The sequence below is a fragment of the Excalfactoria chinensis genome, chromosome 2, assembly GCF_039878825.1.
Source record: "Excalfactoria chinensis isolate bCotChi1 chromosome 2, bCotChi1.hap2, whole genome shotgun sequence".
NCBI classification, from domain to species: domain Eukaryota; kingdom Metazoa; phylum Chordata; class Aves; order Galliformes; family Phasianidae; genus Excalfactoria; species Excalfactoria chinensis.
In genome coordinates, this window is record NC_092826.1 from 77808369 (window position 1) to 77823976 (window position 15608).

The 15608-nt window shown below is 44.1% G+C and overlaps 1 protein-coding gene across 1 annotated transcript in view; it reads left to right on the forward strand.

Annotated features, from left to right (window-relative positions):
• Positions 1–13799: 13799 nt before the first annotated feature.
• GMDS (GDP-mannose 4,6-dehydratase) overlaps positions 13800–15608 on the forward strand; it is a 392147-nt gene continuing 390338 nt past the window's right edge. The window contains exon 1 of the mRNA XM_072328598.1: positions 13800–13974. Within this exon, the coding sequence (XP_072184699.1) occupies positions 13930–13974 (45 nt within the window). The 5' untranslated portion in view covers positions 13800–13929. The remainder of the gene's footprint in view (positions 13975–15608) is intronic.

Consider the following 15608-nt stretch of genomic DNA (forward strand, 5'->3'; position numbering starts at 1 on the left):
TTGAAAGCAGTTTAGCACCAGAAGATCCCTAGTAGAAAACTATACTTGGACAGCAGTTTTCAGTGGTTGTCTGTCAAGACTAGAAAACTGTACTGACTGGGTTTTGATGGGGACCGGCCCTAGAACCAAAAATATTCAATAAAATCTGTAGTGAAAATGCTAAGTTGCAGCCTTGACCAGTGATTGAGCACCTGGTGGGAAGGCAGGGCCAACCCAGTGGAGCTCAGGTGCAAGCAAGAGGGGTGTAGCCAGGATGCACCCCCTCCCAGACCCCATTTAAGGGTTGGCTATGGAGGTGAGGGTATCTCAACAGGGGGTTTCTGTGTACTTGTGGTCTTTTGAAGGTAGCAGCTTCTTTATTTCTGTGGCTTTTTTATTTGAGCACTTGCTGTAGCTTGGGGCCTTGCTGCTCTGCTGACACTGCTCTGCTGTGATTGTGTTACACAATCTTAATAAATTTGCAACACTGAAAAATGAGTGTTCAAGTGAAAGCAAAGCATGGGGCGGGGGGTGTTCATTACTAGGGAGGGTAAAAATTCACTGTAACTTCAACAAATTGCAGTGATGTGCTGGACAAAAATTGGGATGATAGTTAAGTCAGAGCAAGATATGATGATCAGACAGAATTCATCAGGAGAAAAAAAGGGCAAAAAGTAACTTACAGGGGATGTTTCTGTAGAAAGAGCTGGAGAGAATGTGCTGACAGTATACTGTGTGAGAAACAATATGTCATGGTGTTGTAGGGTAGGAAGACGTACTGCCGTGTTCCAGAAATACAGGTAAAATTTGTAATATACACAGTGTGATCATCTTCTCTGCTTGGCATTAGGAAAGACTGATGAGAATTTGGTTTTGGAAGTGTTATTATAATGTGATTTGCCTGAGTTGTAGTTTCCTGAATTATCTTCACTGAACATCTGTAAGAGGTGCTTGGAAGAATTGAGGCTGTTCTTTCTAAAGGAGGGAAAGTATGATAAAAGTTTGAAGACGTAACAGGCTGTTGCAGTGAAGGAGGGAATAATCTCTTCCCTCCATCTATGCAGATTAGCACAGGAAGCATTTAAACAGCAACAAGGAGCATTAAGGTTAGATGTTAGGATGAACTTCTCTTTCACCAGTTGTAGAGAAGCAATGGAGACCATCACACAGAACCAACCAGAGACACTCTGTCTACTAACAGAAGAGACAGTCACACTGGAATGATGTATCCACCCTGAGAGTGAAAGATGGATTTAATGAACAATAGATGTCCATCCCAAGCAATACTGCAAGTTGGATTTTCCCACAGAGAACAGTGATTTGTAACTACTTACCAGGGAGACTGCAGGACAAGGTAGGTGCCTCACTGATGACATGGGAGGAAGACTGCAGGGGAGAGCTAGTTGCTTGCATGGAAGGAGATATCAGTGCAAGGAGGGAGGGAATACAGTCTGGAGGTGAAAATCAGGAAGACAAAGGAAATTACCTGCTTACTTCCACTCAGTGATAGTAGTAAAGGAGATAATATGCTGGCTTGAATTCAGCTTTGCATGCAGATAATTTGCTGACTGGTATGCTGCAGCCAGGGTGGAAACACATTTCCTGGTGGCAGAAGTTTCTAAGCTTCTGAAACTGTAGCTTGGCTATGTTGCAACTTCTATCATCTCCTTTCTTCTGTTCCCTTTTAATATTACATAGAGCACTGAAAGCTTTAGCGTTCTCTCCATGCTAGAAATTGCAGCCACCTTATTTCTCTGACAGGACTTGTAAGTTCTCCCGTTATTCTTTATTTCAACTTGGAAAACAAGTAGAGCAAATGGAAGATACACTGCTCGAATTGCAGGATTATTCCTGAAAGGATTCCTGATGATTCCACATAGGTTATACAAAATATGACCTGACACTGATTTTAGAAAGGAATCCACACTGAGGGGAGCATCAGGTGTAGTTTAAAATACCCTCAATATGATACAATTGCAGTTATAACAAAGAAGTTTTCAGAACAGAGTATTCAGTAGAGGACATTTATCAGCTTGAGCCATGGATAACAAGTCTTCAAACATCTTCTTTGCTTGTTTATTACTAATAGGCAGATCACTCGTTAATGAAGTGCTTCATGAATAATGTATCTCATTAAATTTTGAGCAGACTTTTCATTGAGTAAGCTCTGCTTTTTGGCCAAAGTAGACACACTTAATGACTGCCACATAGTAAGTCCTCCTCTGTCTTCGGGCAAAGGAATTGGAAATGAGATTTCAAGAGCTGACCGGACCAAGGTAGGAAGCTGAGTTCCGATTTCTACTTAGTAGGCACGTATCATTATTGCCAGTATTTCTGCTGTGTCAGTTGGACTTGGAAAACACACTTGAAACTAATACAGTCTATATTCCAATATTTGCTTTGATCTATTTTCATGTTCTTCTCTGTGGGGATCTCTGAAATGCCTCTCAAGTCTCACTCCCGATTCAGCATATAAGCAATTAAACAATTGCAGAACTGTCTGGCAACAGTTACTTGAAAATAATTATTAGCTTTCTTAACTGGAGGTATTGAATCAAATTAATATCCCAAAGAATTTTTGGATACATCTTGTATGCTCCTTAAGTACTGTGTTCTTTGGTTAACGAATGGCCTTGTAGATCCTGCTTGTGAAGCCAAGAGTCCTGCAAGCTGAATCCCAATTTATTTGTTTCAGCAGAAGGAAGGATAGGAAGTGGAAATTAATTCTGGGCCAACTTGTATTTGGACTGGATTTTCAGCCACTTTAAAAGTGAAGCCAAATACAATGCAGAAGGGCAGTCTATGACCCAAGGAAAATACAGCCATTCGTCCATCCACGCCTACACATGGCTGAAGTTAGATAGTCCCCTCCAGTCTCAGCAATGCTCTAATTAAAAAAAAATACGCAGGGCTTACATTCAGTTTAGGCTTGTAGAATTTTAGGCCAAAAGGAACTAGATCATATAGTGTAACCTGCAAGTCACAGGCTGTTAAATTTTACTCAGTTGCCCTGTTGAGCTCAATAATTTTTATTTGACTAAAACAGTTTGTGCTTTGGCTTCCAGTAAGGCAAGCAATCTTTGTTTGAATGATAAAGAGGCAGAAAACTATTATTTTTGTTTATGTGACTAAATGCATATGTTGATACATACATTTTCTGCTTTAGTATCTGAGAACTAGGTTTTAGTTGGGGGATACAGTCCTGCAAGTAAATAGGTGTGTGACCGTTATGCAGATGACAAGACTCACAACATGACTGCTATCTTGCCATGGAGAAGAGTAGGGGAAAGACGAAGGGAAGGAATGCACACAAACACAGGCCTGGTTCAGCTCTCCCTCTCACACACACATTCCTTTCAAGGGTTTCCACTTAAGAAATAAACTTAACAAGTTAACAAACTCAACCTGTTTTTTTGTTTGTTTGCTTGTTTGCTTTTCTGTTTTTAATGAATCCCCTAATTTGCAAAAATACCTCAGATACGTAATGTTTTCCAAACCACAGTTTAAAGGCTCACATAATTAACACAGCGATATAAATCACTGCTATTCTAGCAAGAAAAAAAAAAGATGTGGCTAATGTTAAAATGAGATTCAAAACCAGCTATGTGAGTGAATTACTCAGGCACATTGTTTACGTTGATTTCAATGTTTTTGTTATATTAATTTGAGCACAAGTCAATTAGTAAATTAACTAAAAATAAATTATAGCTGCTGATATCTAAATTCAAAGTACAACCAACATCCTTTTGGCAAACTAATTGACTGCGCTTAAAACAAGGTTAGAAAACAAAGGCTTCACTTTTAACAGAAGTGGGATGGCTTGTATTTTGTACCTCATATTCCAAATATTTTTCGAAATCAAAGCTTAATTTGCTGTTTCACTAATACCCCACCTAGGCTTTAGTAAACACTACAAAGCATGCAGGGTGCTATGAATCAGTGCAGCTAAACAGCCACTGGAGAGCAGTCTAAAAGCTGCAGTTAAACATAATGATCATAGTTTAGCTTTATACCAATATATTTTTAACTCATACTGTATTGCTTGTATTTATGCATTTTCTGCTGGTCTGGCCAGCTATTGTTTTCTAGTTTCCTTCCTTACGTCTTGAGTAGACTAAAATAGTCTCCAGAACTTCTGGAGGAAATTTTTTAGGGCTCCATCCAGTAAAAGCTTGATACAAAGCCATTTAGCTTAATGAAAGTCTTTCCACTGACTGAAGTAGTTTGCTTCCAACCTCATGGTTCACAGGCACACTGTTTCAATGACTACAATGAAGCTTTTGTTGGTGAAATTACGTATCTATGTTATTCCTTTTAATTTGGCGTGCCAAGCAGTGTTTTGGTTACCATAATTTTTGTTGATTATCTCTCTGAACTTTGAGACAGTCTGCTCCAAAGCTGCATGACAGCTCAGAATGGGTTAAAGATGAACTGCTGTGTTTGCTGTGAGGCTCTGGTGCCCAGTCCAGGGTTTCGGTCCTTTCTTAAGACAGGGCAAGTGCTACAACCTGGGACAAGCCTGATCGTGTCAGTTGTGTTGAAGTCCGAGGTACCCAGAGAATGAATCTAAAGGAAGATACCAACCATCCTCTCCTATCACAAAAAAGGCAGTACAGATATCCTATTTATTTATTACAAGAAATGTAATTTGATTTTTAAATGAGTTTTTGCTTACCCCGGGTGAAGTTTGCACCTACCAGAAATTTGCCAGAGTAAAAAACTGGTTAAAAACTGCGTGCAAAGTCCTGCTTGGAAAAACAGGGACCTGCAAATATATCTACGTATCCCTTTTTGTAGAGATCCTATTCTGTTCACTGTACGCTTCTGGCATCCCATCTGATTCGGTGGGAAGTTTCATTGGATGTCAAGATTGGGCCCTTTATTTGAAGAATAATGCAGACTAACAGTGAAAGTCCAACAGCTTAGAAATACAATAACAATTTGGTTAAAAGTTCCAGGAGTCTCCTATGGGCTTTGTCAGACCTCTGTGGTTTCTGTTTCTACAGCAGATTTTTTCCAGTGAAGCATAGCAGCTGAATACGCTAGCCCCGTGTGCAGAGTGGGAGGTTTCTCACATTTCCACCTTGCAGTCAAAAAGAAAGATTTCTGGCAGCGAGAAGTGCTAATTTAACAAATTTCTTTCCAGTGCCTTTTTGCCAGCAGGCAACCAGAAACATCCCCAGGTATTCAAAGCAGAGGTGATGTTGGGAATGGAAAAAGGCAAACTTTATCCCAAGTAGCTTGAGGCCACTCCGGAAACTTTGTCCTGGGAGTCCCTGCTGGATTCTGCCCCAAGTCAGTACATGGCCTGATACAAGTATGTGTTTAAATGTCCATTCAGTTGCCATTGGAGAGGGAAAAAAAGAAAGTGGTACCACTTTGGGTGAGACTCATGAATGTGTAACACAGAAAGCCCTCCTTGGTTAATCCATTTTCTCCTGTATATGTTTCCTTTTTGTTCTTTTAGATCTCCCGATAGCCAACAGAGTGCTCATCTAAGAGTGGTGACAGGAGCTTTCTGTGAGTCTAATTATGTGTCTTTCCCTGATTGACTCAGTGCTTTTAATATCCTAATTTGAAAGGCAGGGTGTGATTGCAAAAGCATACTCTTCTACCCAAGTCATAGGGATTTTTGTACAGATTGACCACTGTTGCTTGCTTGCCCAGAAGAGACAGCTCTTCGGAGACTTTCTTGAAGGAAAGGAAAACAGGGTGGACTATGAACAGGGTGGGATTCAAAGAGATTAACAATCAGAATTAAGCAGATTCCTCCACTAACCATCTGGCTTTGCAACCCCAATGGACAAGTTGATCCAGAAAGCAGAGACACTACCTCATAGTCTATAGCCCATGAGTCAGAGAAAGCATTTGACAAAGATGATCAAGTAATTATAATCTCCAAAACTGTCAGACTTGCTGGTAGGGTCAGTGGCGTGACAGTCTTAGCTGATGCTGTCACTTCCTCACACACATGGGCCAATTGTGTCACCAAGGCTATAGTCAAACACTTCAGCATGATAGCTCAAGCGTTGCCAAACATCTTTCCTTGTAGCTAACTATGAAAAAATGTTGGTTTCAGTAGTCATGTAGAGACTGTAATTAAAATACTGAACTTTTTAGATCAGATTCTTTAGTGGTCCCTTGCTGGTGGACAGCCTAATGTCGGCAATGGGCTGCCATGAAAAGTGGTACAATTTCTGTTGCATTCACAGGGCTTATGGGAGTAACACTGGAGCCTACAATAAAGAAAATGTGTCAGAAAATTTGGTCTCTGGAGCTTACCGATACCAGAAATGAGAGTATTGGAAATCTTGCACCTCATCTGCTTTACTAAACAAAAAACATTTCTTACAGCCGTAGCCTTGAGATTATGAACTAGTTAAAATCAGTAGCTGAAGTTGGCTATATATATTTGTGATTTCTTTTTTTCTAAGACTGTGGCTTATCAGTGATATTTCTTACATCAGCACACGACTGTCCTTTAAAATACATTATGGGTCTGTTATTTTGGGGAACTGCTCAGGAGTTTGCTCTTTTGGTCCTCTGGCAAATGAATAACAGATGTTTTTATCTGGATTGTAAGGACCTCATGCTGCCCTCCACAGGGGGTAGGCTAGCTTGGATTTGGTGCTATTGCAGAACTTTGGATCACTGCTGCAGAAAGAGATGGGTGAGAAAAAGCTGTGTGATGCAGGGACCTTGTCCTCTTTGCTTAGGAGCTCTCTTCAAGCTAAGACATTCACCTTTGCCACCCTCGTTGAGCTACACTACAGGTGTGCCTGTGCCTGGCTGTGTGTCTCACTGACACTGGCTCGGAATTGTGAACTTGAAATCTTGGCTTGATCTCAGTTCTGCCTCCTCACTACAGGCTTCTCTGGTGATCTGCACATGGCCAACCCTGGTTGCCATCACAAGACCTACTCTGCTCTTCATTATTAGGTGCTGTGGTATCACAGGCCATGTCAATGAAGCCATCACCTTGCCAGCCTGGTTGTCACCTTCTGCTCTATACCTTGCCTTAACTTCTTCCTGAAGGTGAGATTGTTGTGTTTGCCCAGCTGTCAAATTTATTGATCAAACAAAAGAAGTGGAGTCTCAAAGCAATATGGAAGTGGCAAAGTGGGTGAGGCAAGACCAGCTGTCAGGACTCTGCTCCCTATTTTCTGATTACAGCTCTGCTACCTATGCATAATGCCTTTTCCTGAAAATAAAATAAAAAATCCTCTAAGAACAGAATAAACCTCTGGCTGCAAAAGGATTACCTAGTGCTGTCTATGGGAGTTTGCTTTGCGCTTGAAATATTGTGGTCAAAATCTCATTCCTTTCAAAATATTGTAGATCTGGAAGCAATCCTGAAGCATGAAGTATGATGTCACTTGTCCAGGGTAAGCTCAGCTGTAGCAGGTTGTTCCTGCTGCACAGGACTGTCCTGGTCCTTTGTTCCTGGACAATGTCATCCTTTCTTATGCTAAAAGATACTACTTTTTCCTACCTTTCCTTCCATGCCATGTTTTGTGGTTTTCTGTTAATTTCTGTGGCTGTCACCCTCTCAATAACCAGCACCAAAGGCAGTGCCCATGTTGAGATGGTAACATCAAATAAAGAAAGAGGAATAGCCAGTGTGCTCACAGATTGCATACACTTATCTATGTTGCACTTACCCATTTTAACAACGATGTGCTGCTGCTGATTGCATTACTCCTGTTGATAAACATGATCCCTATCTTCTTTTTTTGAACTTTGTAAGTTCCCTGCAATTGCAGCGTTTTCCATTTGTCCTTGTTCATTTCATTTTATTCCTTTCTTTCCAGACTGTTTGTTTGATCAAGATCATCTCTGGCAGTCTTTTTGATTTCTGATCTAACTTATTTGCATTCTCCCTCAGCTTCATGGAGATCTCAGTTCCATTCTCTAAGTTGTCTAAAAAACGCCATCTTGTATAGGTCAGGCATCCTATGGACTCTGGACTCTTGATAATATTTGTCCTTCCGTTTTGACAGTGAATTAACGTTATCTGCTGTGTCAGTATGATTTTCCAGTTGATTTTGCACACTTTTGATATTAGATTCTTTCAGACCTGCTTTCTTTGTACTTTGTTCTTTCAAAGAGTCACTGTCAACAGTGTTGAGAACATATGGATTATAGGTGTGGTGCTCAAAAGCAAATAAGAGTTTATATCTATTGTGAGAACATAATATACAACAATTACTGGTTTTCCTTCAATCCGCAGGTCCACTCAATAGCTAAATAAAGAAATCAAATTGGACCTTGACAAATCCATAGACTTATTTAAGAAGTGTGTTCTTTTCCCTTCCTTTGTAATCCTTGCAGTCTGTCACCAAAAGTCACTTTTGGCTATATCTCCATAACTCCAAACAACTGAGTTAAGCTGGCTAGTCAATAATTCTTTGGCCTCCTTTTCAAGTTATGTGATATTTGCTTTTATCTGCTTTTGCGTACCTCATCCAAAAATCATGTACTCTGTAACACCACCATCAGTGGTTACAAGAATAGATCACACAGTTCCTGAAGCATTCCAGGATGAAAGTCAGTTCTTTGGACTCAACACATTTGAAAACACAAGGCCAAGCAAAGTGCTCTCTAACCTATTTCTGTCTGAGGGACAGGTTATTTCCTTTGCTATTGATTTTAATTGCAAAAGCCACTTTTTAGGGGATATGTGTATTACCTTCCAATGTCATCTGCTAGTAGGCTTCCCCTTCTGTTTAGAAGTTCACTAGCCCTGCTTTGCTTATTATTGATGCATTGTTAGAGTGATTTCAGTAGGCAAGGTTTCTAGGACTAGCATGTCATTTTCTGCCTTGGCCTTCCTGATGTTGTATCTGTGCGCTGTTGAAAATCTGCCTTTAGTACTCCTTTATACTTCCTACTTCCTGTATAATTTCATCTAATGTATGGGATCAAAATGACCTAACCAAACGGATTGCTTACTCCATGCTTATCTTCTGCTACCAGAAACTTTACGCTTGCATCTTTAATACCATTTCTTTAAAGTTACGTGATTTCTTTCAATTTCCCCTTTTACCTTGGATCTGTCTTCCAAGAAATCTTACCTAATGACCCTCTGGATAACTTAAATCTGCCTTCCTGAAATCCTGTTGCTTTTACTGCAATGTTGCCTCTTTCCATATGAAGGAAATGTGAATTCTGTCATTTCCCCATCACTGACACCCCAGATACTCTTTGACCGGCCCCACTCTGTGCCTCTGTTTGTTGGTTTGAATCCAGCACTCCTCTGTGGCAAACCAAAAGAAGGGCTGCAGGGGTCTGACTCTGTCAGCACCTAGCAAGCAGTTAATGCATTGTAATAGGGGTAATAAAGGAGTAATTTTATGTATCGTCCTTCTGGTTTTGGTCACAACGAGTCACAGAATGCTTTATCCCAGGCACACGAGCCTGAGGGTGCTACTACTCGCGTGAAATATGCATGTTAAAAATAACAGCATTAATTCTTACCTTACCACTTCAGCACAAATAAATGTAAAGGAGTATATAAGGAGTGTGAATAGCGTATATCTAGCCAAATACACGTGTTGTTACAAAAAACTTAGTTTCAGCAATGTTAAGAATCCCCTCCTGGTCCGTATCTTGGGTTTCTTTTATGTTCTGCTGCTGATTTGTTCTGTGACTGCAAAGACGACTTGTAAAAGCAACCACTGACATTTTGACCAATCTTCTAAGAGAATAATCCAGGCCAAGGGACAGTGAAGTGATTTTTTAATTTTCCTACTAGATTTTTTTACGGTGTTACTTCTTACTCTGCTCCTGTTATGGCTCTGAGTTCAGTGACAAGGCACGCTCACTTACTGCCTCATTGCAGTTAATTCTTTGAATAGTTAATGCTTGCTTTATGTGAATTTTCTTAACAGACACCACACCACCCTATGGCTGCATTTCTCTTTTCCCAAGGTGGTCTTTTTTATAGTGTGAGAAGTACAACATTGTTGTTTTCTTTCCTGATTAGAAGTCTTTTGGACAAGATTTATGCAGGGATTTGTGTGTATATTGGCCTATATTTGTGTAAGGCCAGGAGAAAGAAGAGAACCCCTGTAACTGTGTTTTGATGGCTTTCCAGAGAAACAGTTTATAATGTCCTCATTCTGAGTAGAGCAGCTATTTGAATTAACCTTAACAGGGATCAACAGCATGTGTAAACCCTGCTTTGTTCAAATTTACTCCCCGTAAGACCTTATCTCCAAGCATTGGTTCCAAGGCTCACAACTAAGAAAGATCTCCCAGGTCCTCCTGTTTCTGCTCCGCCTGCCATTGCTGTGTCAGAGCACTGAGAACACGGGTCACTACACGCGCCCTCAGATATTCAGGTCAGCAGTTCAAAAAATAAATATGGAAACTGACTTCCCTTAACTTCCCACTCTCTATTTCTTTTTACTTCAAATGAGATCTGCCTCTCTTTCCCCAGTGACTTGCTACTCTCTAACACCTGCACCTCGTTTTATATCATGCTGGATCTCTCCTGGACTCTCTAACATCTCATCTTTCACACTCCTTTCCAGATCTCCCCAGATTTGTGTAGCACGCTATTGTTTTCCACTGTTAAATAGCAAAGTAGAAGAAGAGAAATAAATCCTAATTGGTTTACTTTCTTCTAGGCCTACTGCAGCTCCCTTAGTTGCCTGCCATTATGAACTAATAGCTTCTCAAGAAGAAAAGATCTCTTGGATGTATTACTCTGTCCACTGCTGGTTCCCTGAGCCATCCCCTATGAGATGTGAACAACACCTTGATGTCGCTATGGACTTCGCTGCCACGGCCAGGATCCAAAGTATTGGTTAGCAGTAGGCAGGTAACTGAAACTGAAGGTAAGCAAAGAACCAGAGCTCTTGCTTGAGTACAGCTTTGATAGAGTTCACAGATGTAGAAGTTGCTTAAACTGTCTGAAGTAGGTCATTCAAAAGAGCCTCAGAAAGAGGCAAGTCACTAGTTTTTCCCCCTGTTACAGAGTGACACAGAGAATGAGGACTACATTTGGTCCACCAATAATGTAACTCCTGTACAGAACAGGGTATGCTAATAACATGTCAACTTTCCTTACAGCAAAATATGCCTAAGCAATGCTGAGAAAGCGTTACGAATGACACTATTAATGAATAGTACTAGCTATTGTTCCACAGTGAGAAAAAAGGTTGTTTTAAATTGGCAATTTCTACTTCTGGAGGTAAAGCAAGATTACTTAATCTCTGTAAGTATTAACAATGGGTTCAGATGAGATTCTTAAACCTCAAATAACTACCTTTTCAAATCTCAGTCAGCAGTATGGCCAAAACCCCATACAAACACTGAGGTCCTCATGATTGCTGTGCATGCGCTATTCAAGCACTTTGTGTATGTTCTCCTTCCTTTTCCCTTTTCCTCAGCGTTCAATATGGTCGTGTTGGTTTGTTTTTTTTTTTGCAATCTAATATACTTCAGCCTTTTCCTCCTATTATTCCTTTCTTCCTTATTCTCAGCAAGATTTATTTTCTCTTTACTTTTCCCTCCGTTTCCTTTTTGCTCATTTCCATTATTCCCTAGTTTGGCCAGTTTGGCATCAATCAGCAGTGCTCTCCATCCCTCTTTCTACATGATACATATATTTTTATCCACCACCAAAAAGCAAATTTCACTGCATCTGTTCAATACCTCTTTCTCACCTGTGGTGGCAGTGTTCACATTAACACAATATAGGCTCTGGCACATGCTGTTCATTTCTTGTTGCTTCAGGTCTTGTCAGTTTACTCACTCATCTTAAAACTTTTACTGGTTGCAAGCTTCTCCTCTTACAGGGATTCAAGGGGGCTGAGGGTGCATTTCTATGTCTATCTGCTGTCTCCTCTTCAGTGAGGGCTTTGCCAGTTTTAGCAGCCAGAGTCGGGTCAACACAGATGCATGAAAAAGTGATTATGGTGTCGGCAGATGTAGCTTTAAGTTAGGTAGCACACGTAATGGTACAGGTGCTGGAGGCGGCAAGAAAGACATAAGCGCAGGCTAGCGCCTAGAATACATATTAACCCCCAGATCCCTGGGGTAGTCCAGTTTGCAACCTATGCTGAAAAATGCTGCAGTCTGTCATGAACTGCTGTCAACACCAGAGCAACTTAGGCAAAACCGAGTACCTGTGCCACAATCGAGCCTTCAGTCTCGTCTGTAAATGTACCTCGGAAGACTTTGGTGACAGAACAGTCTTTGTGCATTTAACCTGGAATGTGTTCCAGTGCATGCCAGGGGCAGATTTAGAAGGATTATGGTAGCTGGCTAACAGTATCTGTAACTACCAGTGCCAGACTTATAAATGGAACAGAAATTTAAACAGGTTCAAGACTTCTTTTTTTTTGCTTCAGTCAGCTGGAACCTGAACTAGGCTACATCCTGTCTGGCTTCATCTGCCTGTTCCTAGTATTAGTATTGACTAAAAATACCAGTATAAACCCTGCAAAAGTGATCTTGGCACAGCCTGCCTGACATGCTCTCCTTACAAAAGTGAGGCAGATCGGCATATTTCATTCTGAATCTCTTCACTCTGTGAAGAGAGCAGAGAGCTGGGTAGAAAGGCAGTTGCTCTGAGCAGAGGAAGAGCCCAGGGTACATGTCACCTAAGATTACAGTCATGGGTCAAGGTCCTGGAGAAGAGGAGGCTCAGGGGAGACCTTATAGCTCTCTATAACTTCCTGAAAGGAGGTTGTGGTGAGCTGGGGGTTGGCCTCTTCTCTCGTGTAGACAGTGATAGAACTAGAGGGAATGGTTTCAAGCTGCGACAGGGGAGGTTCAGGCTGGACATTAGGAAGTATTTCTTCTCAGGAAGGGTAGTCAGGCATTGGAATGCACTGCCCAGGGAGGTGGTAGAGTCACCGACCATGGGAGTGTTCAAGAAACGTTTGGATGTTGCGTTGAGGAATATGGTTTAGCTGGGAAGTATTGGTAATGGTTGGACTAGATGATCTTCTAGGTCTTTTCCAACCTGAAAAATTCTGTGATTCTGTGATTCTGTAATCTTTCAACCAGTGTAATTGATTAATCATCTGAGTTCTGAAAGGTGTGAGCAGGCTCCCTCCTTCGGTGGAGAGCTTTGGAGATGTGCTGTTCTATTTCACATGAGGTATTACAAAGACATATTCTGACATACGTAAGTCTCATCCTGTCTGAACATCACTCGAGGCAGCGAGCTGCCGCTGCGCTTTCTGCTCTTACACAGGGATGGCGGCAGCCAACAACTCTCCTTAAAGCAATACTCGAGGTTTAATCCCTTTGCTGCCCTCCAGCTCCTCCAGGCCGCAGGGGTCGCTGTTTCGCCGGCTCACGAAGGCGGGGACGCGGCGCGCTCGTCGTTGTCACGTGGCACCGCCCCCTCGCGACACGCGGTCAGGAAGTCGGAGGCTCCGCTTCTCCGCGGCGGCGGCTGCGTAAGCCACGCCCCTTCTCCCGCTCGCGACCAATCGCCGCGCTCGCCTTCGGCCCCGGCGCGCTGTCGTCTCCTATCCCTTTAAGGAAGCTCCGAGGCTCCCGGTTGGCTGCAGAGGCGAGGGGAGGGGTGGGAAAAAAAACGGGGCGCGCGCCCGCGGTTCCCCCCGTTAGCGCGCGCGCGGCCGGGGGCCGGGCTGACGGCGGCGGCGCCGCTGGGGTCGCACCTGCGGCCGGCTCGGGGCGGGACGGCTGCGCCGGGAGCGGCGGGCGGGGCGATGCCCCCGCGGCAGAGGTAGCCGCCGGCTGCCGGCAACCCATGTGCGAGCCGAGCTCGGGGCGGCAGCCGTCTTCATCTCGGTGCCCGCCCCCGGCGTCCCGGCCCTGCCCTCGGGCGGCGGCGATCGCGCCTCCGCCCCGAGCTACCTCCGCACCTGGGCCACCGCCTTCCCCGCCGGCAGGGTGGCGCAGCCAGCGGCGGAAGCGTGTGCCGGAGCGGCGGCGGCCCCGGGAGACGAGGACGGCGGTGGGGAGATGGGCGACAAGAAGGTGGCTCTCATCACCGGCATCACCGGGCAGGTAGGGAGCGGGATGAGATGGGCCGAACCCTATCGGCCCCGGGCGGCGCGTGTGGGACGAGGGGGTCGCGGTCCTAAGGGCTCCCGAGGGGCTGCAGCCCTCGCCGTGAGCGTGAGGCGCTGCGCCGGGCCCGGCGGCACCGCGAAGTGCCCCGCGAGGTGCCCGGAGCGCTTTGCGGCGCGGCGGTGCGTGGCGCCCGCACTTCCTGTTGCAGCGGGCGCTGTCGGGGCGCTGCCGGGCGTCCCCCGAGAGCCTCCGGGCGGGCATGGGCCGGGCGGGCCGCCGCCGGGTGACGGGTGTGCGGGGATCATCTGGCTGCTGCTCGTGTGTGAGCCCCGTGCTTAGCGATGCTTTCGGCGGGTATCTCTGGGAGCGGGGTGTTGCTCTTGTGCCTGTCTTTGTAGTTATCTTCACCTGGACTTGTTAGAGGCATCAGTTTACCCTCGGTTGAAGCGGGATGTGATGTGACCTTCAGCCAAGAAGGAGCTGCATCTAGGAAAGAAAACACGCAGCTCTTCCACCTGATGGGCTGAAGACATGGAGCACTGAGGCAGCCTGTGGTGAGGCTCACCTTCAGCAGGGCTGTTGCACAGAGCATCGTGCTGTCACCTGCTCCCCTGACACGCAGGACTGCCTTACATGTCAGTGTGTACTTCCAACCCAGGCTTGAATGAGTGACAAGGACATCTCCTGAAGCCATGTGTTTTGTGTCCATGTGGGTTACACAGAACACTAGGAGTTGGAGAGGACCTCTGGAGATCATCCTGTCCAACCCCCTAAGAAAGTAGGTTCCATACAAGGTTGTACAGAGAAGTGTCTGGGCAGGTCTTGTACGTCTCCAGTGGAGACTCCACAACCTCTCTGGCAGCCTGTTCCAGTGCTCTGTCACCTTCACAGAGGGTTTGTCACAGTCTCTGTGTTTCAACTGTGTTAAGAATAGAGATAACAATGCTCTCAGTCCTCATACTTTCAGCAGAAGGTGCTGAAAAAAGGCCACGTGGAAGGAGAAGTGTTTCTCTTGCAGCAACTTCTTCCCTGGGGAGAAACGATGTTCCAGTGGTGAGTTTTAACTTAGTGAGACCTGCAGGAGTGTTGATGTACAGAGCTTGTAGCTTCCCTCTCTATGCTGCCAACAGGCAGCGTGGATGCTCAGTTGGTTGGCTTGTCCACGCAGAGTTCTGCGTTGTTATATTGGCTGGTAAGTTGTGCTAAGTGAAGTAGTGAGCTTCATTGATGGTATTTGATGAACTCCTTGCTTTGTAGTGTAGGTGTTGCCTGCTGCCTGGGAAAACCACTCTGCTTGCACATAGGTTATCTCTTTGAACATGCTGAGTACCATCTACTCATAGGGTGTATCGTTTGTGATGGGTAAAACCTGTTAAGTAGGTTATGTTGGATGGTATGCATTCATTAATAATCGTCTTAGAAGTAGTGGAACCATTTTGGTGGTTGTTGTTTGGTTGCTTTTCTTTTTTTCCCTTTTATGACTGGCATTAAGTGTGAACGTCGGGCATGGAAGGACATTTTCTTCAGCTGTGGCTCTTCCTGGAGTGCTTGCCAATCCATTTGTGAGGCACTGCTGTGGATTGTTCAGAAGGCAGCGAGCACTGCAGAAAAGGACAGGTGAAAACTAG